Source organism: Dama dama, chromosome 19 (assembly GCF_033118175.1).
Source record: "Dama dama isolate Ldn47 chromosome 19, ASM3311817v1, whole genome shotgun sequence".
NCBI lineage: Eukaryota > Metazoa > Chordata > Mammalia > Artiodactyla > Cervidae > Dama > Dama dama.
Window position 1 is genome coordinate 87277585 of NC_083699.1, and position 25202 is coordinate 87302786.

The 25202-nt window shown below is 35.0% G+C and overlaps 1 protein-coding gene and 1 non-coding gene across 3 annotated transcripts in view; both read right to left on the bottom strand.

The window, feature by feature from the left end:
* The window catches only part of LOC133073765 (phosphatidylinositol 4,5-bisphosphate 3-kinase catalytic subunit beta isoform), a 184079-nt gene that overhangs the window by 79491 nt on the left and 79386 nt on the right, over positions 1-25202 (bottom strand). For both annotated transcript variants that reach the window (XM_061167699.1, XM_061167700.1), the window contains 6 exons: positions 18513-18699; positions 15208-15433; positions 7325-7548; positions 4935-5114; positions 2323-2493; positions 1322-1399 (listed from right to left, as the gene is read on the bottom strand). In XM_061167699.1, coding sequence (XP_061023682.1) covers positions 1322-1399; positions 2323-2493; positions 4935-5114; positions 7325-7548; positions 15208-15433; positions 18513-18683 — 1050 coding nt within the window. In that variant the 5' untranslated portion in view covers positions 18684-18699. The remainder of the gene's footprint in view (positions 1-1321; positions 1400-2322; positions 2494-4934; positions 5115-7324; positions 7549-15207; positions 15434-18512; positions 18700-25202) is intronic.
* Positions 4799-4902, bottom strand: LOC133074261 (U6 spliceosomal RNA). Its single transcript, XR_009697114.1, has one exon. It is a non-coding gene; the product is annotated as a U6 spliceosomal RNA (small nuclear RNA).

The window sequence follows — 25202 nt, forward strand, 5'->3', positions numbered from 1 at the left end:
AATATGATACATATATGTTTAAAAAAACACTCCATATGTATAGGTATATTGGGTATATATAAGGGTATATTTGCCTATGTATGACTTCTAACCTTAGAAAAGTAATATCCAAGGAACTCTGCTGAATATTTAATAATCCAGAGAACCATCCAACATATAAAATGAAGAAATCAAATTATAGCTTAATATATATAACATCATCCCTTTCCTTTAACAAATCAACCGATCAATAAAATAAACACAAGCATAAGTTTACATATATTTGTATAAACATGGAGGTCACTCAAGGCTTAATGACCTTGAATCCCATGTGATAGTAAAGAGATGAGGAGAGATCAGCAACTTCTTTCTTAAATCGTATTTGGACTTTTTTTAACTGCTGCAATAATCATGTTATACTTTTATAACTGGAAAAGTTTAAGAAGGAAAATTTAAATTCAAGGGAAAAATTAAATTACCATTAAAATAGAAAACAAGGTTAGTTGGTCTTAAGCGTATTCATTAAAAATTAAAATCTAGCTAATAATATAAGAGAAAACACCCTTATTTTAATGACAGCTACCCAAAGAATCTTTAATGTCCACTTAGAAAAACAAGCCATTGGTAATCTTTGGCAAGGTACTCCTGAATACATAGTCATGCCAGCAAACGTCTCAAACTAACCGAATCTCTTTCTTGGATCACAAAACTATTCACTTCATTTCCTGCCAAGCAAAATAGAGGAAAATGCATGCTTTACACTTTGAAGCAAAATGCCTTGTTAAGTCTTGACTTAATTGTAAGGGTGGTGCAATAAATCCCCATGTGTTAACAAGTTGTGGTCTACAATGTAGTCATCTATTTTATTTCAGGAATGGTATTACATTTTCTGTCTGTTCAGCAAGTTTAAAAGGAAAAAAAAAAATAAGGGCGGGGGGGGGGGGGGGGGTGGGGGGCGGTGGGGAGGCCGGGGTAGGGGTGGCGCCTAAAAGAGGCTGAGTGAAGCTCTGACCAAAGCTGAGAAAGAAGAATAAGCCTGCACAGAAACATGTGACCTACAGTTTTGGCTTAACTTTCACTTGCTGAATTCTTGATCTAAACCAATTTCTTTTCCATAACATACACTGGGGAAATGTCAATCTATCCAGTATATTTCCAACTATGCAAAGAATATTTTAGAACAAAAATTTATAATTGTTCTATAATAAATTGCCATATTCTATATCCTGTAACTGACCAAAATGGATAAAATGTAGTCTCCAATGTGTCATTAACTGAGCATATTAGTGAATTATTTAAATAACAGGGCAGAAGACAAATTAAAATCTAAACAAGTACTCACTTTTACAGTTTCTTCTGTGTTAAGTTTATTTCCCTTAACCAAGACAATTTGGAAAGGGTTGTTATTTTCCCAAACATGCTGTTAAAAAATGAAAAAATACAGGGTATTAATGTTTAATTTTAATTACGAATTCATTTAATTACTCATTTCTTAATACTTAATGAATAAATGAAAATTTGAGGCTAACAATGAAACTGCCTATCAGCTCACATGTGCACTGGCAAAATAATAAAAATACAACTCTGAACTAACAACTGAAAACCACATATATTAAATTAAGCATCACAACCACTAGCACTTACTTCTCAAGGCAAAACAATACTGCTACAAAATTCACTAAACACCATAAACAAATGGTATTAAAAGCTTTGGATAAATAAAAAATTGACTGTATAAATTAATATACAGGTACTATTTTAATTACCAAGGAATGGTTTTTCTTAAGACGGAAGAACTATTTAAAAACTGTTAAGTATTCCAATGAACACAAACTTAAGGTCTGCTTTATAAAAATATTATATTCTAGAAGAAATGTCTTTGTTACATTTAAAGTCTAAAAGTTCAAGAAGAGGAAAACAGACAAATTACACCAATTACTATTATAAGCTAATACAAATGAGATATACCAGAAAATCAACTATCTCAGCACACCTAACTTTTCTACTAGAATGCCTCAGCTTGCTCTCTGAAGTCTCATGTTTAGCTCTAATCTCGAAATATACTCAACTTGAGGGCATTTTTTTCTTTAGCACCTAAAGATAATCAAAAACATAAATGACCTATTTAGAATCATATGTAGCTTGAGTAAGGAAAAATAATAGTAGCTTAAAAAATTACTATTAATAAATGTTGATGGATCTTTAGCAAAACATGAATTAGTTTCCATAGGAGAACTGAGCAAAGACTATGTGTAGGAGGCTTAAGCATAAAACCTAACAACAGCAACAACAAAAAAATCACATGGTTTTTAAGGTCACCAAAAGTTCATATGTGAAACTTACAGAAATAATTCGAGTTTTCTTTGGTGGTAAAGGAAGAGGAAGGTTAGATGAATTTCGATTTATGGCAGCCTCTATGGCAATCATTTCCTGTTCATACAGCTTCTTGATCTTGCAACATTCCACAAGTATAAAATGGGGTAATGTTCTGTTCATTACACAGTTCCGGATATACTACAGTGGCAAGGGAGAGGAAGGCAAGGATTTTCAAACAAAACTTAAATCAAGAGAAAAATAAAATTAAGCTGAACAACATAAGAATAATGTTGAAAGTCTGTATTAAACTCAATGTCAAAAATACGAGAAATTAAAATAACAACATAAAGTGAACACTTAAATATCTAAGAACTAAACTAGATACTTCTTCTATGTCAGAGCTAATCTTCTTAACTCTAGAGGACAGATTTCCCCCCTTTAATAGATTAAAGAACTTAAAACGAAAGGCTAAGTTACACATCTAGCATCTCTAAGACCTGGATTTAAATCCACCTGACTGATTTTTTTTTTGTTTGCTAAACCTTAGAGAAATATGTGACACAGTATATATGTTGTTTTGTTTTCTTTCTCTTTTCTGCACTCCACACTTGACAGGATGACCAACTGGCACACTTTTCCAGGGGCAGAACTTGATCATCATAGACTGTGATGCTACAGTGCAAGCTCTGGCCAGTAAGTCAAAAAAGCTGAATATGCAGTACACAAGTAGCCATTTTTTTTAAGTCCTGAGGTGGCCAGCTTTCCATGGATCCCTGAGGTGGACATGGTACCTTATTAGCACAGGCCTCAAGACAACCATTACTGTCTCTCCATCAAAAACCTACTGGCTATCCAAGTGTGATGCTCTGTTTCATTTCCATGAAACCAAAATAACTCTCCAGAGGCATATAAGAAAAAGGGTGGATGCTTACAATACCAATGATTCTAACAAAATGAATAAAAATACAGTGCATTCCTCACCAGAATAAATTTCCTATACAGATATAAAGTATAATTCACTTTATACAGGATAAAGTATACAGTATACTGCATTCAATTCAGAACCACTGAAAATACATTTCTGATATTAAAAAGAATGGCCTACAAGTGGGAGTTAACACGATACTATGATAAATATATTCATTCAAAAACTTTTCACTATGAAAGATGTATCATTCCATTTCTTTCAAAATCCTTAGCCTATATTGTATATTTTCTTTCTCACACGACCTTGCACAAAAAAAAAAAAAAAAAAAAGCACACATGCCTTTAATTTTCTTTGTAATAACAAATTCCAGTTTGGGCAAAACAAGATACTTTCCCCTTGCTAAGGTTTTTTTTAAAAAGTATTGAAGAAGCAGAAGGCTACTTAAAAGATGGCAGAACATGAAGAGAAGAAGTCAACACTTTTATGTTACCACCAAGCACTTTTCATCTTCTCCCTCTCAGGGTTAGAGTTCAAACTGTCAGAATGCCACAGATGCAAAAGCTGTGCACGAAGGTTATAACTGCTGTAAGATTTTCTACCTAAAAAACCAAGAACTAAAGGCTACACTAAATATCTGATAAAAAGAGAAGAGAGATATAAAATGCCCTGTTACCTGGCTAATAAATCAGAGCTCCTTCTCAAAACAGACATCACTTAATAATTGGCAGGCCATTATCCCTCTTGCTTCATACAAACACCAAAAATCACAAATAAGAGTAATCAAATACTTTTCTAAAATTCAATTACTAAGAAAAAAAAATTCAATTACTATTTACCTCTAACTGTCACAGTCTATTATTCTTTATGTAACAACTATTTTCAGTCTGCAAATGTAATTTCAACAAAAATATCTTCACGTTCCTTGAAGGCAAAATCAGGATTCTCCTCTTTAAATAGCGAACCTTATGGTTGGGGGAGGGATGTCTCACTACATGTATCTTAAACTCCACTATACTCTGAAAATAATCTGAGGCACCTGAATGCTCTGCATAAAACATCTACTCAAAGAATTCATAAATGGTAAACTGACAGGGTTTTTTTTGTATTGATATATTTTTTTTAATCATCTGAACTTTATTTTGTTTTCCTTTTATTATTATTATTAGTTGGAGGCTAATCATTTTACAATATTGTAGTGGTTTTTGCCATACATTGACATGAATCAGCCATGGATTTACATGTGTTCCCCATCCTGATCCCCCCTCCCGCCTCCCTCCCCATCCCATCCCTCTGGGTCTTCCCAGTGCACCAGCCCTGAGCACTTGTCTCCTGCATCCAACCTGGGCTGGTGATCTGTTTCACCCTTGATAATATTGTTGCAATGCTGTTCTCTCTGAACGTACTGCTTTCTCCCACAGAGTCTAAAAGTCTGTTCTGTACATCTGTGTCTCTTTTTCTGTCTTGCATATAGGGTTATCATTACCATCTTTTTAAATTCCATATATATGTATTAGTATACTGTATTGGTCTTTATCTTTCTGGCTTACTTCAGTCTGTATAATGGGCTCCAGTTTCAAAAATATGGAACGCTTCACAAATTTGCGTGTCATCCTTGCGCAGGGGCCATGCTAATCTCTGTATCGTTCCAATTTTAGTATATGTGCTGCCAAAGCGAGCACATAAATGGTAAACTGACAGTTAAAACACATACCTGGAACTGAATTAGTGGGTGATCACCAAACACATATTCTACTCTCCCACTGACTTGCAACACATAGTCGTAAGGGCTAACCTCATCTTCTTTCCCATGAATAGTCAGACGTTTTTGGATTGCCAATTCATTTATTTTGATAGGATTCATATTAGGAGATACCTGAAAACTAAACACATCCTAAAAAGAAGGGTAGAAAAAAGAAAGCAATTTTATATTTACAGTGAAAATATCACTCTTTACATTTGTACTTATTAGTAGTATTATTTATACTACATTATATCCATGAGACACAACGCTTACACATATACATCCTATACATTTAATGTTTCAGTACATTTTTTCCACTCCTACCAATTTGGAAAATCATTTTTTAACCTAAATGAATATTTTGTTACAATTCATCTCATGTTTACTATAGTATCCCCACATGCTGGTTCCCAATGCTGGTAATCAGCAGTGATGCTGAAATGGCCAAATAAGGACTTTACAGAACTGGGCAGGGAGGGAATAATGTATGATGGTTACCAAACGTACTTTACTCTGAAATTCTGCCATTCCTGTTTTTTGATGGTAACATGAATGTTTATTCAATTATGAAATAGTTGGTAATAAATCATGGTATAGGGTATTTTTCAAGGAATAACAGCCTAAATAAAAAGCAATCAACTCTATGTGACCTGCCAAAATGATTTAATAACTTCAAAAATTTATTATTCTATGTGATCCAAAACTTTTTGGTTTAATCTCTGGGAAATATGTAGCCAGAAGAAACAGAGACTAAGGAGATACGATAGATATATTTCATTTAGCTGAATACATGGCATGTAGAATAAAGGGAGACTGAATGGATACTTATTCAAATAAGAAAGTATAACCAGAATACCAGAAATCACAGAAAGCTAGATTGAATTTTTTTTAGTTTTTTAAATACAATATTTAAATGGGTTCTTGCTCCCAATGTGCTATCAATATTTAGTAAGCAGAACACTTCCCATAGCTAATGGATATATCGGGTCAGAGACACAGGCTATAAAAAATGGTGAAAGAATTATTATATTATATAAAGAGCCTGCGAAGATGACCTCTAAACTCCTTTCACCATTAAGTTCTACGACTGCTTGGAATCCAATAAGTTTTCACAATGTCAGTATTTTCTTCTGACTTCAGAACACTTCTTTTCACATATAACCTGTTACAATGATTATCACGGGGCTTCCCTGGTATCTCAGACAGTAAAGAATCTGCCTGCATTGTAGGAGATTCGATCCCTGGGTCAGAAAGATCTCTGGAAAATGGAATGGCTGGAATGGCTACCCACTCCAGTAATCTTCCCTGGAGAATTCCACAGACAGAGGAGCCTGGAAGGCTGCAGTTAGTGCATGGCATCGCAGTCAGACACCACTGAGTGACTAATACACACATACATAATAACGATCACATTAAAATTTATATATCTAGTAGAGATTTGACTCATATGTGATGAAATTCAGACTGACCAAGATTTCACAAATTGCCCACAGTCAGTATTTTCAAGCGGGATTCTAATCACCTTTTAACAGTGAATTTCCTACTTCAGCTCTTTCAACAATGCATGATTCTTTATAGCAGAGTCACCTGGAAAGCCCTCAATATAGAATGGTTACTGATAAAGGTTTTGTCATTTTTATCACAGTAACTGAAGGACAAAACAAAATATCCCTGTTCTCATCCCCTAATTCTAAGGCCAGAGCTTACATGAAAAAATGAGTATACCTGAAACAAAAGGAGAAGCAGAATTTAGCTTGTAAAATTCTATGAACATTCAGATACAGATTAACTGAATATACTCCCTGTTATAATGCCCAATTCCATATCAGCACTTAGATTACATATTCATAGAATGCAAAAGTAAGAAAATAGAAAAAGAGCTCTTTTGATCAAATCTTTCATTTTATAAACAAGAGAAAAACAGGAGAAAATAAATTATATCTAAATTAAATTATATCTACATTACTTATAACCAGAGTTGGCAAACTTTTTCTCTAAAGAACTAGACTTTACTGACAACAAATGAGTCTCTATTGCATATTCTTCCTTTTCTTTCCTTCCTTTTTAACATCCCTTCAAAATTGTTTGAGTTTTATATAACCTTAAAAATATAAAAACCATTCAAAAACACTGCAGTTTTTGGACCCTGATATACACAAAAATGCATCAAAAAACCATATGTGTGCAAACGATATGTCACCTTAGATTGTCATACCTAATCCTAAAATATATTTCCATCTTAAATCTAAAATGATCTTTGTCAGTGTTTACTAGGTGAGCAACAGCCTCCTCTAAGATTGGTATTGCATTCTGGGAAAATTCACAAGTTTATTATAAAGTATCTCTTAATATAATACTACCTGACAATTTTCAAAATGAACAGCCACAATGAGCTTTCCTCCATAAAGTTTATCTTCTAAATTTTCAGGGATGGATGGTTCAAGCTCAGGTGGATAGGTATGCTTTAGCCAGTCCATCCAAGATAATCCCACAAGCGACTGAATCTTTTCCTCACTGAATCTGCGCATTTTTATTCGGAATTCATTCACTTCAGGATCCTTCAAGGCATCAAATTCATGCAGACCTAAACAAAAATTTTAAAGGTGTCACTTTGAGTACCTAATAATAAAGAGAATACAAAATATACTTAAGGAAAGTTAATTTGGATTATTGATTCTTATGAAATTTAAAAAAAAAAACTCGGTAGGAAAATATTATGAAAGACAAAAAAGAATACTCAATATAAAATAATGAATTTCAGGTATAGAAGATGAACATACAATTAGATATCAAAAGAATACAAACTTGAAACCGCTTAAAGAAATATAGTTGGTTACCAATTAAAAAAAGATAATCACTGAAACTCACACTACCATTTTAAAACTATACGTGAAAGAGCCACATGTTTTCTTTACAAATCAAAATACATTTAAAATATCTAACAAAGGCTAAGAATCTGAAAATGTTACAAATAAGCCTAAAAGTCAAGCTATTACTGAAAACTCAGTAAACTTAAATTTTATAAACGTTTAGTTTATTGTGATTTTCCAACAATGGTTACAGTATATCAATTAGTCAAAAATCTCACAAATATAAAATTATTCTTTGCTGTACTTATGAGTCACTTCTACCACGAAGACATCTATACAACAGCTTTTTCATAAGCTTATACTTATTCTAATAATTCTAGAAATTTAAAATAAATTGAACATGTACACATTTTTATATGCACATTAATTTCTACCTATCAGACTGGCAAACACTTTGATAAAACCTTGAGCTGGAAGGGATAGAAGAGAAATAAGCATATTTAATAATTTATTAAAAATTACACACATAAAAACACACATTTTGACCTTGGAATTCCAATAGGAATTGGAATTCCTGAGAGACTTAGGACAATTGGAAGTCTCCTGAGAGACTTAGGACAAACAAGTGAAAGTCAAATATGCTCCCAAAACCAATCACGGAAGATGCCCAGCTTCTTCTGGGCCCACCTCCAGCTTCCCCCTGCCAACAACTAATCAACTAAACAAGAAAGTCAACCACTTTCTCCAGAATGAAACTTAATCACTCCCCTGCCTGACTCTGAGTTACTGCCAAACACAAAGTTTCTTTATTTTGGCAAGCTGTGATTAAATATTATGTTCTTATTTGAGTGGTTATTTTCCACACACCTATGGAAATAACTTTTCCATAGTCATGTATGGTTTTTTCCCATAGTCACGTATGGATGTGAGAGTTGGACTTTAAAGCAAGCTAAGCGTCAAAGAATTGATGCTCTTGAACTGTAGTGTTGGAGAAGACTCTTGAGAGTCCCTTGGACTGCAAGGAGATCCAACAAGTTCATCCTAAAGGAAATCAGTCCTGAATATTCATTGGAAGGACTGACATTGAAGCTGAAACTCCAATACTTTGGCCACCTGATGTGAAGAACTGACTCACTGGAAAAGACCCTGATGCTGGGAAAGATAGAAGGCAGGAGGAGAAGGGGATGACAGAGGATGAGATGGTTGGATGGCATCACCAACTTGATGGACATGAGTTTGAGCAAGCTCTGGGACTTGGTGATGGACAGGGAAGCCTGGCGTGCTGCAGACCACAGGGTAGCCAAGAGTCAGACATGACTGAGTGACTCAACTGAATTGATGGAAGTAATTGTACAAATAAGATGATAGAAGTACAAGAATGTTCACTGTAGCTTTCTTTATTATAAATAAAAAATTGGAAATAACCTAAAAATAATCATTAAGACGTGGTTTAAAAAGTTAAAGTATACCCATTCAGCATGACAGAATGGTACAAGTGATAAAAAAAATTAAATGTTTTCTGTTATTAGGGGGAAAGGTCCCAGATGTATTAAATTTATAAAGCAGAGACAGAATGGGTCTCACAAGATTCCTTTTATGCAAATTCAAAAGAAAGAATATACAATATGTATACATTTTTGCCTTGGAAAGAAACTTAAGATAATATTAATAGAATTTTATAGTGTTGGAGAGGAAACCACAGTAAAGCAAGTTGTTACTTTTGATTCCACAAGATACAACCAATATTATATTTTAAAAAATCATATCATTTGAATATACATATGACAATGAGTATTACCTCAATAGCAGACTTATCAGCATTGTCTACTTACATTAAAAGTTATCATTTTCAAAATATTAGCATTGATTTCTGATATTAAATATTAAAAATGTTTTAAGTTGCATAATAAAAAAGGTAAAATCCATAGGGTAAAATGTAATTTCGTGGATACTTTAGATCTGGAATAAAACAAATTACTCTAAATCAGTTATGAAGGAACCATAATTTAAGTTAATGGCGACAGGACCCATAAGAAGTAGGTAGAGGCATTTATAAAGTAGATTTGACATGACTTTATTTTTTAGTAGATAAAAGGTAGATCATTTGATTTTTGCTAGATCTTCTCACAATCCATTTCCAGTCCCCAATGTGAATAATTTTTCTAAACTGAAAATGTAATGCTGTTATGCCCCTATTTAAATCCCTTCAATAGCTTCCCAACTGCTCTTATGAGTTCTCTACTTTTTATATGACTTGGATGGCCCTGCATACTCTGAAGCTGGTTGCCTTTCTGAACTTCCTGCTTATCCTGGCGTACCCCGTCAACAAATTATAGTCAATTTCCTTTATTCCTTGAATAGCTTATCTTTCACATAAGCCATTCTGATTTGCTTTTCCTTCTTCCAACCCCATTCACCTGCTCAACTCCTAATGAGCACTGAGATCTCAGTTTAAGAGGATCTTCCTGTCTTATCTAGCTGAGAGAAGTGACCCTCCGTGACTCAGAGCAGCAAAGACCACATCACCTAAGTTCACTGTTATGGTTCTCAAGTAAAAACACTCAAAATAAACTGCTGAATTGCAATTGCTATCATTTTGGTCATTTTTTTCAATATATTACAAATACGGGACTCTTTTCATAAAACTATGAGAGTCAACTGAAAAGTACACATTTCTTCCATTTATTTCAGACTCGCTAAATCCCAATCTCTGAAAATTTGTATTTCAAGAAACTGATGGTCACCTAATCTATGACAAAGGAGATGAGAATATTCAATGGAGAAAAGACAGACTCTTTAATAAGTGGGAAAACTGGACAGCTATATGTAAAGGAATGATATTAGAGATGTGGAAAACAAGCTTATGGTAATGGATACCAGGGGATGGGTGGGGGGTAAAGAACTGAGAGGTTGGGATTGACATATACACACTGCTATATATAAAATATGTAAGTAACTAGAACCTGCTATATAACACAGGAAACACTACTCAACAGCGTGTAATGGCCTATATGGGAAAAGAATCTAAAATAGAGTGGCCACATGTGTATGTGTAATTGAGTCACTTTACTGTACACCTGAAACTAACACAACATTGTAAATCAACTATGTTCTAATAAACTTTTTTCAAAAAAGAAGAAACTGTAGAAGTTTGAATTTGGGAATTCCTACCAAGATTTCTTAAAAATAGAAACTTTGTCAAAAATAAAAAAGTTAGGCTGAGTAATTTGAAACCTAGTTAATTCCCTATATGTCTTGTGTATGAAAATTTGATAGCAAAGCTTAAATCTTAAGAGTACTGTATAGTTTACAAATAGAATTTTTTTATTAAAAAGTATTGAATGAACAATTTCTACATACTACAGATAACTTTAAAATCCTTAGACTATATATTTCCATCATTTTAAGGAATATTAAGGGGGAAAAGGAAGTGTTCAAATACTTTTATCACAATGCTGACAAAATTCTCTGATCAAGATTTACTGCTGGGTGTTTGAGGAACTTGAGGCAAGAGTGACAAGTACCTTCACTAAAGAGAATAATCAGAGCCCCAGCAGCAACGCTGTAAATAATTATTTAAAATAAAGAGAAAATAAAATGATTAGTCATATCATTTTTCAGGAAAAGGTATTTTTAGACCCATCAGGGCAGTTATGTCTGTAAAGGGTCTATTCTTGTCTTTGAGGAGGAGGAGGCAGCAAACTCTAGTTCCTGAAGTTAAACTGAAATAATTGTTTACTGTTTCCCCAGGAGGCATGACCTCACCAAGTACTGATTGTAGTCATCACATACAAATCAGCAACTGCAAAACTTGACTTGTTAGGTATTTAATGTGGAAATTCACTCTAAAACATCAAAACAGACTTACTCAACTTCATAAATGAATGTTAGTATTTGAACTTGTGTATACGATCATAATGCTAGCTTTCCTAAACTATTGTGGATCTAAAGTATATAAAATTTGTAAATTTTAAAAGCTTATAAACTGTTTACTTAATTTCAATAAAACTCTCCTGACATTTTCTTAGTCACTCAAGTTGCAGAACACACTGAATAAAACTTTTTCTACAATAAGCTTTATACCAGATAAAATATGGTGCACTGTTTAAAGAAAGAAAAATTCAGTTATAATATATATGAGATCCCTGTGCCAAAGTTAGAACTGTCAAATTTAAAAAAAAACAGTATGACCATTCTATTTGAATTTTAGATAATGAATGACATTTTAGCATTAAGAGTATAACATCAATCTCTTGTATTTTTATATGGTAAATCTGACAAGCATAGATCAACATAATGGTAGCTCATGAATTCATATGCTTTAGAGATCAAAATCCAAAGAGAACACAATGATCTAAGATTTGAAAAGATGCTCAGTCTCAAAAAGACACCTATACATTAACTGATAAATGTTAACTCTGTGATGTGAACCTTTTGAATTATCAAATATTTCAGCTTGTCTAAAAATCAGCAGAAAAATACAGAAAAACAGTATTTTCATGAACAACTATAAAACCCTTAAAAATAACTATCAAAATATTATCAGGGGATATTCTTATTCTGGATAAGACTATAAGTGATTTTTTATTCTTTCTACTTTTACATGTACTCTTCAAAAAAACAGAAAACTTCTACTAATGCAGACTACACTTTTTAAAAAATATTTGAAGCTCTAGACAATATAAAGGAACACTTTCTACTGAAGCTATTAATATATTTTTAAAAAATCTGTAAGGTATACAATTACAAAGCTACTTAATGGGGAAAAAAGATACTGCCAAAGCAAACTAGTTACCATCTGAAATAATCAAATGTTTTTAAATACCAGAGTGTCACTTAGTAAATCAACAAGCTTCTGTTCTAAGCACTCAGAGAATTCAGTCCCCCAATGTAATCATTAGAATTTTAACTACAGGGCAAGATCACCTAGCTTATTTAACTTATATGCCGAGCACGTCGTGAGAAATGCTGGACTGGAAGAAGCACAAGCTGGAATCAAGATTGCGGGAGAAATATCAATAACCTCGGGTATGCAGATGACACCACCCTTATGGCAGAAAGTGAAGAGGAACTAAAAAACCTCTTGATGAAAGTGAAAGAGGAGAGTGAAAAAGTTGGCTTAAAGCTCAACATTCAGAAAACTAAGATCATGGCATCTGGTCCCATCACTTCATGGGAAACAGATGGAAAACAGTGGCTGTCTTTATTTTGGGGGGCTCCAAAATCACTGCAGATGGTGATTGCAGCCATGAAATAAAAAGATGCTTACTCCTTGGAAGGAAAGTTATGACCAACCTACATAGCATATTAAACAGTAGAGACATTACTTTGTCAACAAAGGTCCGTCTAGTCAAGGCTATGGTTTTTCCAATAGCCATGTATGGATGTGAGAGTTGGACTGTGAAGAAAGCTGAACGCCAAAGAATTGATGCTTTTGAACTGTGGTGTTGGAGAAGACTCTTGAGACTCCCTTGGACTGCAAGGAGATCCAACCAGTCCATCCTGAAGGAGATCAGTCCTGGGTGTTCATTGGAAGGACTGATGCTGAAGCTGAAACTCCAGTACTTTGGCTACCTCATGCGAAGAGCTGACTCATTGGAAAAGACCCTGATGCTGGGACGGATTGAGGGCAGGAGGAGAAGGGGACGACAGAGGATGAGATGGCTGGATAGCATCACCGAATCGATGGACATGAGTTTGAGTAAACTCGGGGAGTTTGTGATGGGCAGGGAGGCCTGGCATGCTGAGATTCATGGGGACGCAAAGAGTCAGATACGAATGAGTGACTGAACTGAACTGAAGATCAAAGATGGTACTATAATATCCTGAATTTGATCAATATAGGTAGACAATCCAGATCCAATAAAGTCACCATCTCAGTAATCCCTTGTAGTATGTAATTCAAGTTAATATCTTGTCTAAGGCAGAATACCGCTGGTCCACTAAACACCTAAGATTACTAGAACAAGAATGACTGCTCCACATTAATTGTGTTATTCACAATTTTCCCTGGAATTAATATGCAAAGAATATAGACATGATATTTCTTGACTTGCTATAAAAATAACTTCTACTTAAAAGATAATTTTACTTATGGAGTCAAATTTATGAAAACTTATCAATCACCTTAAAGTCTCAATTACCAGAGAGAGTTGTATATAAATTATGTTCATACCTCGGGGTTGTTTACAAGAAACTCAGGATGTATCTCTTAGAAAAGGGCTTCTCAAACTAACTGAGGCAAAGGAACAACTTTTTCATTTCCAATCTGACAAAAACCAATACTTCTATAAAATAAAAAGAAGTCAAAGACATATAGATGGCCAACAGGCACAGGAAAAGATACTCAACATCTCTAATTATTAGAGAAACACAAATGAAAAGTACAATGAGGTATCACCTCACATCAGTCAGAATGGCCTTCATTAAAAAGTCTACAAAGAAAATGCTGGAAAAGATATGGAGAAAAGGGACCCCTCCTACGTGTTGGTGGCAATATAAATTGGTGTATCCATCGTGAGAAAAACAGTATAGAGGTTCCTCAGAACAATAAAAACAGACTTGCCACATGATGCAACAATCCCAAGCCTGGGCATGTATCCAGACAAAGCTGTAATTAAAAAATATAGATGGTTCCCTATGTATTCACAGCAGCACTATTCACATAGAAACAGCCTAAATGCCCATCAACAATAAATGGATAAAGAAAGCGAGGTATATATATGCAGTGGAACATTCAGCCATAAAAAAGAATAATGCCATTTGCACAAAATGGATGGACCTAAAGGCTATCATATTAAGTGAAGTAGAAAGAAGAAAACAAATACTATATGTTATCATTTATATACAGAATCTAAAATATGACACAAATGAACTTATCTACAAAAAAGAAACAGATTCATAGAGAAGACACTCATGATTGCCAAGGAGGATGGGGCTGGAGGACAGATGAATTGGAAGGTTGGGGTTAGCAAATGCAAACTATTATATACAGAATGAATACACAACAAAGTCTACTTACTCTGTAGCACAGGGAACTAAATAAAATATCCTATGATAAATCATAATGGAAAGAATATGCAAATGAATGTATGTTTTATATATATGTATATATAAAACTGAATCATTCTTTGTAGAGCAGAAATCAATGCAACATTATAAATCAACTATACTTCAATAAAATAAATTAAAAAAATAAGTCACTGGAAAAGAAAAAGATAAAGAATTTATAAGCCCTTGTTGTGGCAATATCACATTGTTAGAGAAGTTTCTAAAGATTTATTTTGATTTCTGGTTTTACTTTATCTAAGACTGATAACATCGAGACCATAGACCACTCCTTGCAAAGCAATGTTATAGCGTGTACTTACTACATGTTTATAGATATATGTAGCAACAAACGCTAACTTCATACCAAGAATGGTTTAAATTACCTCTTCCTATAAGAACTCCAATTTTTGAGTCTAATTTTTCCCCTGGGTCACAACTTCTTGTCACTAATTTGAGAACTGGAAGAAAAGGTCTGACATCACAAAGTCTTCTTGTTTCATCTTCAAGCTCCTCATATACAGCAGTTTGATTCACACATGCAAACATATAGGAGTCGATTTCCATAAGGAGGTTAAACATTGGGTAATTGGTAACTTGTTTCCATAACATCTGCAGAAAAAAATATGACATTTTATGAAATGGAAATACTTGCTCAAATGCACAAAGACATATCTACAAGGATGCTTACTGTAGCACCTGTTAGAAAATTCAAAAACTGAGGACAAGCCAAATGTTTAACAATATGGGTTTGGTTGAATGAATTACAGAATATTACAGAACTATGAAAATAAGAAAGAAAAACATGGTAATGTGGAAAGTATACAAGGTAAATCACAGTTGGTTTCTTTTAAAATAGCAAATTGGAAGAGAATACAAATAGTCTTAACCCACTTTTGTAAAATAACATAATGGTATAATTTAAAAAATACATTTATAAAAACGAAAGTATTAAAAGTAAGTTATCTATGAAGAGCAAGAATCAATGAATACTTTCATATTTAGCATTCTTCTAAACATAACTTCTAATAAAAAAAGAACATTTAAAGTATGTATCATCTATCACCTTCACACAAAATTTACATTATTTCTGTCCTGAATTCATTTCTATTTACCAGAGTCATCTCCATTAATTAGGATTGCCCTGTCAGGACGAGCATAATCTATCTCTCATCATCTCCCCTTAATTCTCCTAAATGAGATCATATAAAAGAAGGTCACCATACAAATACAAGGTGGATTACATATTTTAATTGCAACCAGGACAAAAGTCAACAGCTGAAAAATGAAAATGATGGCCAAACCTCAGATTCAGGTACATAAAACAGAAAAACTCAAGGCTAGGCAAAAAGAAAGAAAGAAAAAATAGGTAAATTGGATTTCATCAAAATTTAAAACTTTTCGGTATCAAAGGACACTATTTTGAGAATAAAAAGCCAACCCACAGAATAGGAAGAAGAAAATATTTTCAAAATATATATTTCACAAGAGATTACCATCCAGTATCCATAAAGAGCTCTCATGACTCAACAACAAAAAAAACAACTGAATTAAAAAATGGGCAATGGTATTGAACAAAAAATTCTAAAAATAGTCCACAAGAAAATGAAGAGAACGTGACATTATTACCCATTAGGGAAATGGAAATAAAAATTTAAATGAGGTACCACTTCACAACCAGAAGAATGGTTATTATTTTTTAAAAAAGGAAAATAACAAGTTCTGGCCAACATTTTGAGAAACTGGAACCCTTGTGCATTGCTGATGGGAATGTAAAATGGTACAGCCACTATAAAAAAAAGTTTGGCAGTTTCTCAAAAAGTTAAAACAGAATTACCATATGATCCAACATATGGAGAACAAGGATTCATATTGAAACTTAAACATCAATTTTCAGAACAGCATTATTCTCAATAGCTACAAGTTGATTATAGCAAAAATGTCCAACAAAAGATGAATGAATAAACAAAATGTGGCATATCCATACAATAATATTCAGTGTTAAAAAGGAAAGAAATTGGGATACATATTACAACATGAATGAAATTAAAAATACTATGGCTAAGTGAAAAAAGCGAGACACAAGGCTGATTATTGTGTGATTCCACTTACATGAGGTAGCTAGAATACTAGAATGGAGATTACCAGGAGTTAGGGGAGCAGAAGTTTATTATTTAGTAAGTATACAGTCTGTGTTTAGGATAATGAAAAGTGTTAGATATGGATAATGGTAATGGTTTGGACAACACTGTGAATATACTTAATACCAAGAAAGTATGTGCCTAAAAATGACTCTGATGAATTTTAATTTTATTTTACAATACATTTTTTTAAATGAGCAGGGTTTCAGTAGTTAATTAAGCTTCAGCCATAGCCACAGTCATCCATACCTGCTGCTGGTGACTACAAAATAAAGTGTACTCTCTGCACCTGTAAAGTGCCTAAAACAATTTTTAATTGTTTTTCACTTCAGGGATCATGCAGCTCTAGAATTTTATGGCTCCCCAATGAAGAAGCTTGGAAAACAGTTGAGAGGCTGTTCCAACTCTAGTACTTTGTCATAATATTTTTTTCTTAAAAGGATCACAGTCCTCTACGGGGATTCCATATTGGGTTCAGCTCTTTGAAATACATTAAAGAGAAAGTTTAGAAAAATAATTTCACTTATAAGTCACAGTCTTTACAAATCAAACAGCACTCACCAATTCACTTGAAAAAATCAACCAACAAAACAGGCAAGCCTTGTTATACGAAAGAATTTGCTTTCAAGTGAGGACATACCATTCATTATGGGGGTGGGGAGGCAGAATCTAGTAAACAGCAGAAAACCTTTTCTTCCCCCAGAGTGACCATGAAAACTAGTGGGGATGGGGACAGAAGATGGGGAACAGAAAGGGAAGGAAAAGGAGAGAAGAAAAAACAAACCAAAAGTCATATTAAAAAAAAAAGTGACAAGTACAAAGACAATAAGTACAAAGACCTTACCTTAAAACACTCTCTGACAATGTCAAATTCCTTTTGATAAGCTGAACAAATCTTTCAAACGAGCTGCCATAAGCTAGTGTGTCTTAATTCAGGTATCACACATGGATTTTTTTTTAATTAAAAGTAAGTGGGAGTAAGAATGAATACGTTTACACACACACACACACACACACACACACACACGGAACCGAAAGTGGCTCAGCCAAGTCCGACTCTTTGGGACCCCAAGGACTGTACCGTCTATGGAATTCTCTAGGCCAGAATACTGGAGTGCAAAGCCTTTCCCTTCTTCAAGGGATCTTCCCAACCCAGGGATCAAACCCTCCCACACTGCAGGCGGATTCTTTACCCGCCAAGCCACAAAGAAAGCACAAGAATACCAGAGTGGGTAGCCTATCCTTTCTCCAGTGGATGTTCCCAACCCAGGAATCGAACCAGGCTCTCCTCCATTGCATTCTTTACCAACGGGGCTATCAGGGAAGCCATTTGTGTCTGTGCGTGTGTCTGTGTGTGTGTCTATACACGTATAAACCAAAAAGAAGACACAAGACAAAATAGGGACTGAAATCTTTAAAATATAATAACATAAACTTCTCTTAAATTTGCCATATGATTTACATTAATAACATTGTAAAATGGAGGAATATATCCCCCAAGTGATAAAGTAAGTAAGCTAGGTTTACAGAAAGCTCACCTAGTAACATACCTGCTTAATACAGGAAATGGTAGCTTCACGAGGAACCTCCAACTGGATATAAATCCCAGTGGGCAAAAGGAAATCCACGGGTATGGAGCCATCAGACGCTATCTGTGAGTCCACTGCCCAGATGTCAAGGACGTCTGCCATAGCAGGAGGCATCATGAAGTAGAAGCACATTCATAACCACGGGGCTCTAGAAATCAGTAGGTAAAACTCAGTGAATTAATAAGCCAGATTTTACACAAAAACATGATAAAGCCCACCAATCCATATTAGTCCTTGGATTTCAATACAGCCAACAATGTAACAAGAGGCCAATTAAATTACGCAAGACTAAGCCACATTACTTAAAATACTTTAGGATATCACTACATGAATTATGTATATACACCATATTGACTCAAATTCAACATAACTATATGACATGTAAAAGACGAAAGGTTTAAGAAGTACAGGGTCCTGAGAAATTCAGTTAATGACCACTCAACAGAGGATTCTCTCCAGAGAATCCTAGAGGATTGATATTGGATTCTTCAGCCAAGTTTTTCTTGGCAAATTCCATGAAAAGTGGGAATCAAGAGAGCTTTCTTTCAAAAAGAATTTTCTATCAATCGATGTGAGAAACAAAATGTCGTGAACTTCGATCCATGACCCCTCATCAAAGTATTAAAAAAATAAAATTCCACAAACCAGCTGGCAAGGCCTTTTGCCCTGTGACTCTGACCTGTTTTTCTTTGCTTCTCCAACAATTCCACAGTCCAGGCTCTTATGCCACAAGTTTTGCCTCCTGCTGCTAGACTTGTGTTCACAGATATGTTGACACTCCCCTTACCAAACCAGTATTCCAACAAATGCACCCTCCAAGTGGGCCATTTAAGTCTCATCTGTTTTAAGTGCTTCCTTCAAGAAAGCACAACAATAATCCTAAGAAGAACATGGGCAATAAAGTTAAAAAAGAAAAAAAAAGAAAAAGGCTCAAATCTCATTTATTAAAAAAATCCAAATCTTGTGTCAAAAGATACAAGACCCAATTTACAGCATTGGGGAATCAAAAACAAAAATGACATCCATGGATTGAAACATGTCAAATATATACAAATGTGAGACAATAATAATTAAAAAAAGCCCTTTACTGGTCAACTTTGAAGGCTGCTTTGAAATGATCTGGGAAATTAAAATATGAATTAAAATATTAGATGATTTTAATAAGAACCTTCATTTTGTGAGGTATAATAATAGAATGTTATGTTTCTAAAAATCAGTCTTTATCACTCAGAGATGCATAACAAAGTATATATAGGAATAAAATGAAACTATCCTTGGCATGTGCTTTAGATTATTCCATTTTTTAAAAAGTGAAAGGGCAGCTGATTTCAACAATGACAAAAAGGTAATCTGATGAGAAAAAGGGTAGTCACTTGAACAAATGGTGTCTCAACTAGTTATTCTAGTTTGGAATACCTAGACATCCATAAGCTAAGAAAATGAAGCTCAATCCACACCTCATACCACTCATAATGGACTGTAGGTCTAAATGTAAAAACTGAAACTGTAAAACCTCTAGAAGAAAACACAGAGAAAATATTGTGTTCTTGGATTAGGCAAACAGTTCTTAAATATGCCACCCCAGGCACAATTCACAAAATAAAAGATTAATAAAATGAACATCACCAAAACTAAAACCTTCTGCCTTTAAGGATGACACTGTTTAAAACATAAAAAGACAAGCCACAGTATGAAGACAATGCTTGCAAACCAAGAACTCTCAATATATAATCAGAAGAAAAAAACTCAGTTTACTTGAATTGGCAAAAGATTTGAACAGAAACTATCAAAGAGATAGACTGATGGCAAAAAGGCTTAATAACATTAGTCATATAAACTAAAATTATAATATGATACACATCTCTTTCAGGGGCTAAAATTAAAAAGACCAACCATACCAAGTGCAGACAGGGAGAAGAACCGCAACTCTATACACTGCTGATGGGAATGTTAAACAACAGAGCAACTTGTGGAAAATAGTTCGGCAGTTTCTTAACATACATTTATCATATGATCCACTCATCCCACTTCTAAATATACACCTAAATGATATGAAGATATAGGTCCACATAGAAACTTGTACTGTTCACAGTTCAGATGAGTTCAGTTGCTCAGTCATGTCCAACTCTTTGCGACCCCATGGACCACAGCACACCAGGCCTCCCTGTCCATCACCAACCCCCGGTGTTTACTCAAACTCATGTCCATTGAGTCAGTGATGTCATCCAACCACCTCATCCTCTGTCATCCTCTTCTCCTCCCGCCTTCAATCTTCTCTAGCATCAGGGTCTTTTCAAATGAGTCAGTTCTTCACATCAGATGGCCAAAGTATTAGAGTTTCAGCTTTACCATCAGTCCTTCCAATGAACACTCAGGACTGATCTCCTTTAGGATGGACTGGTTGGATCTCCTTGCAGTCCAAGGGACTCTCAAGAGTCTACTCCAACACCACAGCTGAAAAGCTATCAATTCTTCAGCACTCAGCTTTCTTCACAGTCCAACTCTCACATCCATACGTGACTACTAGAAAAACCAAACCTTTGACTAGACGGACATTTGTTGGCAAAGTAATGTCTCTATTTTTTAATATGCTGTCAAGATTGGTCACAACTTTTTTTCCAAGGAGCAAGCGTCTTTCAATTTCATGGCTACAGTCCCCATCTACAGTGATTTTGGAGCCCAAAAAAATAAAGTCTGTCACTGTTTACACTGTTTCCCCACCTATTTGCTATGAAGTGATGGCACTGGATGCCATGATCTTAACTTTTTAAATGTTGGGTTTAAAGCCAACTTTTTCCTCTCATCTTTCATCAAGAGGCTCTTTAATTTTTGCTTTCTGCCATAAGGATGGTGTCATCTGCATATCTGAGGTTATTGATATTTCTTCCCAGCAATCCTGGTTCCAGGTTGTGCTTCCTCCAGCCAAGCATTTCTCATCATGTACTCTGCATATAAGTTAAATAAACAGGGTGACAATATACAGCCTTGACAGACTACTTTCTCGATTTGGAACCAGTGTGTTGTTCCAAGTCCAGTTCTAACTGTTGCTTCCTGACCTGCATAAAGATTTCTCACATGCAGGTCAGGTGGTCTGGTATTCTCATCTCCTTCAGAAGTTTCCACAGTTGTTGTGATTCACACAGTCAAAGGCTTTGGCATAGTCAATAAAACATAATTAGATGCTTTTCTGGAACTCTCTTGCTTTTTTGATTAGCCAATGAATGTTGGCAATTTGAACTCTGGTTCCTCTGGCTTTTCTAAATCCAACTTGCACATCGGGAAGTTCACAGTTCACATACTGTTGAAGCCTGGCTTGGAGAATTTTGAGCATTACTTTACTAGCCTGTGAGATGAGTGCAATTGTGCAGTGTTTGAGCATTCTTTGGCATTGCCTTTCTTTGGGACTGGAATGAAAACTGACCTTCTCCAGTCCTGTGGCCACTGCTGAGTTTTCCAAATTTGCTGGCATATTGGTACTGTTCATAGAAGCCTTATTTATGCTAGCCAAAAGTTGGGGAAAATTCAAATACCCATCAACAAGTGAATGAACATTTTAAAGAGTGGTATATTCATACAAGGGAATGTTACATGGTCACAAAACAAAAAACAAACAAAAATCCACCATGGACACATGCAACAATATGGATGAATCTCAACATAATTATGCAGAGTAAAAGAAGCCTGACCAAAAAAAAGCACATATGACTCCATTTATATAAAATTCTAAAAAATGTAAATTAGTTTACTGTAACAGATGAGTGCTTTCCTTCTATGGGAGAGGGGCAGGAAGCAGGAAGAGGTAAAAGATAAGGATTACAAAGGGACACAAGGAAACTCTTGGGAGTAATGGATATGTTCATTATCTTGTCAGATGATGGTTTCAGGGATATGTACATATGTCAAAATATATCAAATTACACATTTTAAATATGTGCGGTTTAAGTCAATTATCCCTCAGTAAGTATTAGTCCCATGTCCAACTCTGTGCTCCCATGGACTGTAGTTCACCAGGCTCCACTGTCCATGGAATTCTCCAGGCAAGAAGAATACTGGAGTGGGTTGAAGTTTCCTTCTCTAAAGGATCTTCCTGACCCAGGGATTGAACCCAGGTCTCCTGCATTGTGCAGGCAGATTCTTTACCATCTGAGCCACCAGGGAAGCCCATACCTCAATAAAGCCGTTTATAAAAGTGAGAGAAATAGACGAAATGAGAGACAAAACATTGGTATTGACTGAGGTTGGGACATGAGGAGAACACTGTGTTACTTCTCTGATTTTGGATATGTTTGCTATTTTTCATAACAAAAAGGTTTTGTTAAATTCCACCTACACCATTTATCAGTTATGTGAATTTTTATAAGTCACTTACTTCTTGAACCTTCAATAATAAAAAACAAAAAAAAAGATTCATACAAAAATATTTCTCCTGGGAACTGTGACAACTGAAGGAGCTAAAACGGAGTGCCTGACACATTTCAATGACAGCTTTCTCCCTCCCCTCAACATCCTAGCCATGACTGATCCCTTCTTCTTAACTCTTACACGTCATAGCCTAGATCCAGCACACTGACACTGTGTTAAAGGTTTTGAATCTTTCAGACATGCCAGCCTTGTTTCTGTAGACAGAACAGACAATAATTAAAGACTGTGTTCTCAGAATCTAATACCTGAGTTGTAAACCTGGCTCCATCACTCACTAATTAAGATGTCTTGGGCAAATCACATTATCATCTTCCTACTTAAGTTCCCTTACCTGTGAAATGGTGAAAACAACAGTAACTACATCATATCATAGTTATGAAAACTGAGTAAAGAATGCCCAACCATAATAGGCCCAAGGTTTGTTGTTACTTACAATTAATTTTTATTCAAAAACCAAAAGTTCTTTTGAGCTGTGAGTTATATATATTCAACCACATTGTTTCTCCAAAAGTGATTACACATAGTAGCCATTTGCAATTGTTTAATGAACTTAAGACCAAATACTATTGTTGCTACTCCTACAATATTTTTTAAAAAGCTCAAGGGATAATGGAATTTATAACACTAAAGGTAAGTACTTACTGTGTATCAGGATTCTACTAAAATCTTTACATGCATTACTTTTATCTTATCCTGACTACTACCCTGTGGTAATACTACTACTCCTGAAGGAAGTACCTGAGACTTAGATAATTTGAGATCTCATTCATGGATAAAAAGTAGCAGTCTTGGGATATCAACTTGGGTCTAACTCTGGAGAGTGAGCCCAACTCTACACTCTACATGATAACTGCTAAAGCACCAGAAAAGGAGTCTGAGACATTTGTTGTTGTTCAGTCGCTAATCATGTCCGACTCTTTGCAACCCCATGAATTGCAGCAAGCCAGGCTTCCCTCTCCTTCACTGTCTCTCCGAGTTTGCTCAAACTCACGGCCATTGGGTTGGTGATGCCATCCAACCATCTTATCCTCTGTCACCCCCTTCTCTTGCCCTCAATCTTTCTCAGCATTAACATCTTTTCCAATGAGTCCAAACTTGGGTCTAACTCTGGAGGGTGAGCCCAACTCTACATAATAACTGCTGGTGGTGGTTTAGGCGCTAAGTTGTATCCAATCTTGCCACCCCAAGGACTGCAGGCTGCCAGGCTCCTCTGTGCAAGGGATTCTCTAGGCAAGAATACTGAGTGGGTTGCCATTTCCATCTCTAGGGGATCTTCCTGACTCGGGAATCGAACCTGGGTCTCCTGCATTGTAGGCAGATTCTTCACCAACTGAGCTATGATACTATAATATACTATAATAACTGCTAAAGTACCAGAAAAAAAGTCTGAGACATTTAACCATAATAAACCACATTACCTGACCGTAAGCTCCTTGACATCTTGTGCCTAGCTTTTTAAAAGACTGTCATGTAAATCCATGGCTGATTCATGTCAATGTATGGCAAAAACCACTACAATATTATAAAGTAGTTGGCCTTCAACTAATAAAAATAAATGAAAAAATAAAAAAATAAACAAAAGACTGTCTTTAACCACAGCATATAGTGAAATCACTATATTTAGTAATTTTAAACTGACAACTTTCACAGACAAGAAAAAACCACACAAAGTTACTACAAGATGTCATTAACAGATACTGATCCTGGAAATGCTTTAAGCAAATCACTGCAGAACAGCCTTAGAAACTATTTTCAGTGGAGGAGCTTCTCAACTTTGCAGGTAGATATTCAAGAAACACCTGCATACTGAAAACATGCTACATCAAATTTTAAAGACCATGCTTTGCTTATATTCAAATAACACCATGCAAAGACAAACAGGAAAAAGCTATTTCCTGAACACCAAGAGTCAGGAGACATACGAGAGTCAGGTGTTGGCAACAAAAACTGAGAGGACAAACTCAAGTTAGCATGTAAAATTGAGATGGGTTTATGAAACATCAGAATTATAACCAAGATAAACCTGTATACTCCCCTGGTTCCTTCAGCATAGATTTTTGGCAAGATTCTCACAACTGAAACCAAATCACCTGATGAATATCGATAGTAATACAGGAGCACAAAACTATAAAAACAAAAACTCTGAAACCTCACCCTTACCAGCAACTAGAAATGATGAGGATTCCTGAGCCTCTGGAGCCTAGAGTAGCAACCTTTTCAAAGAAACTG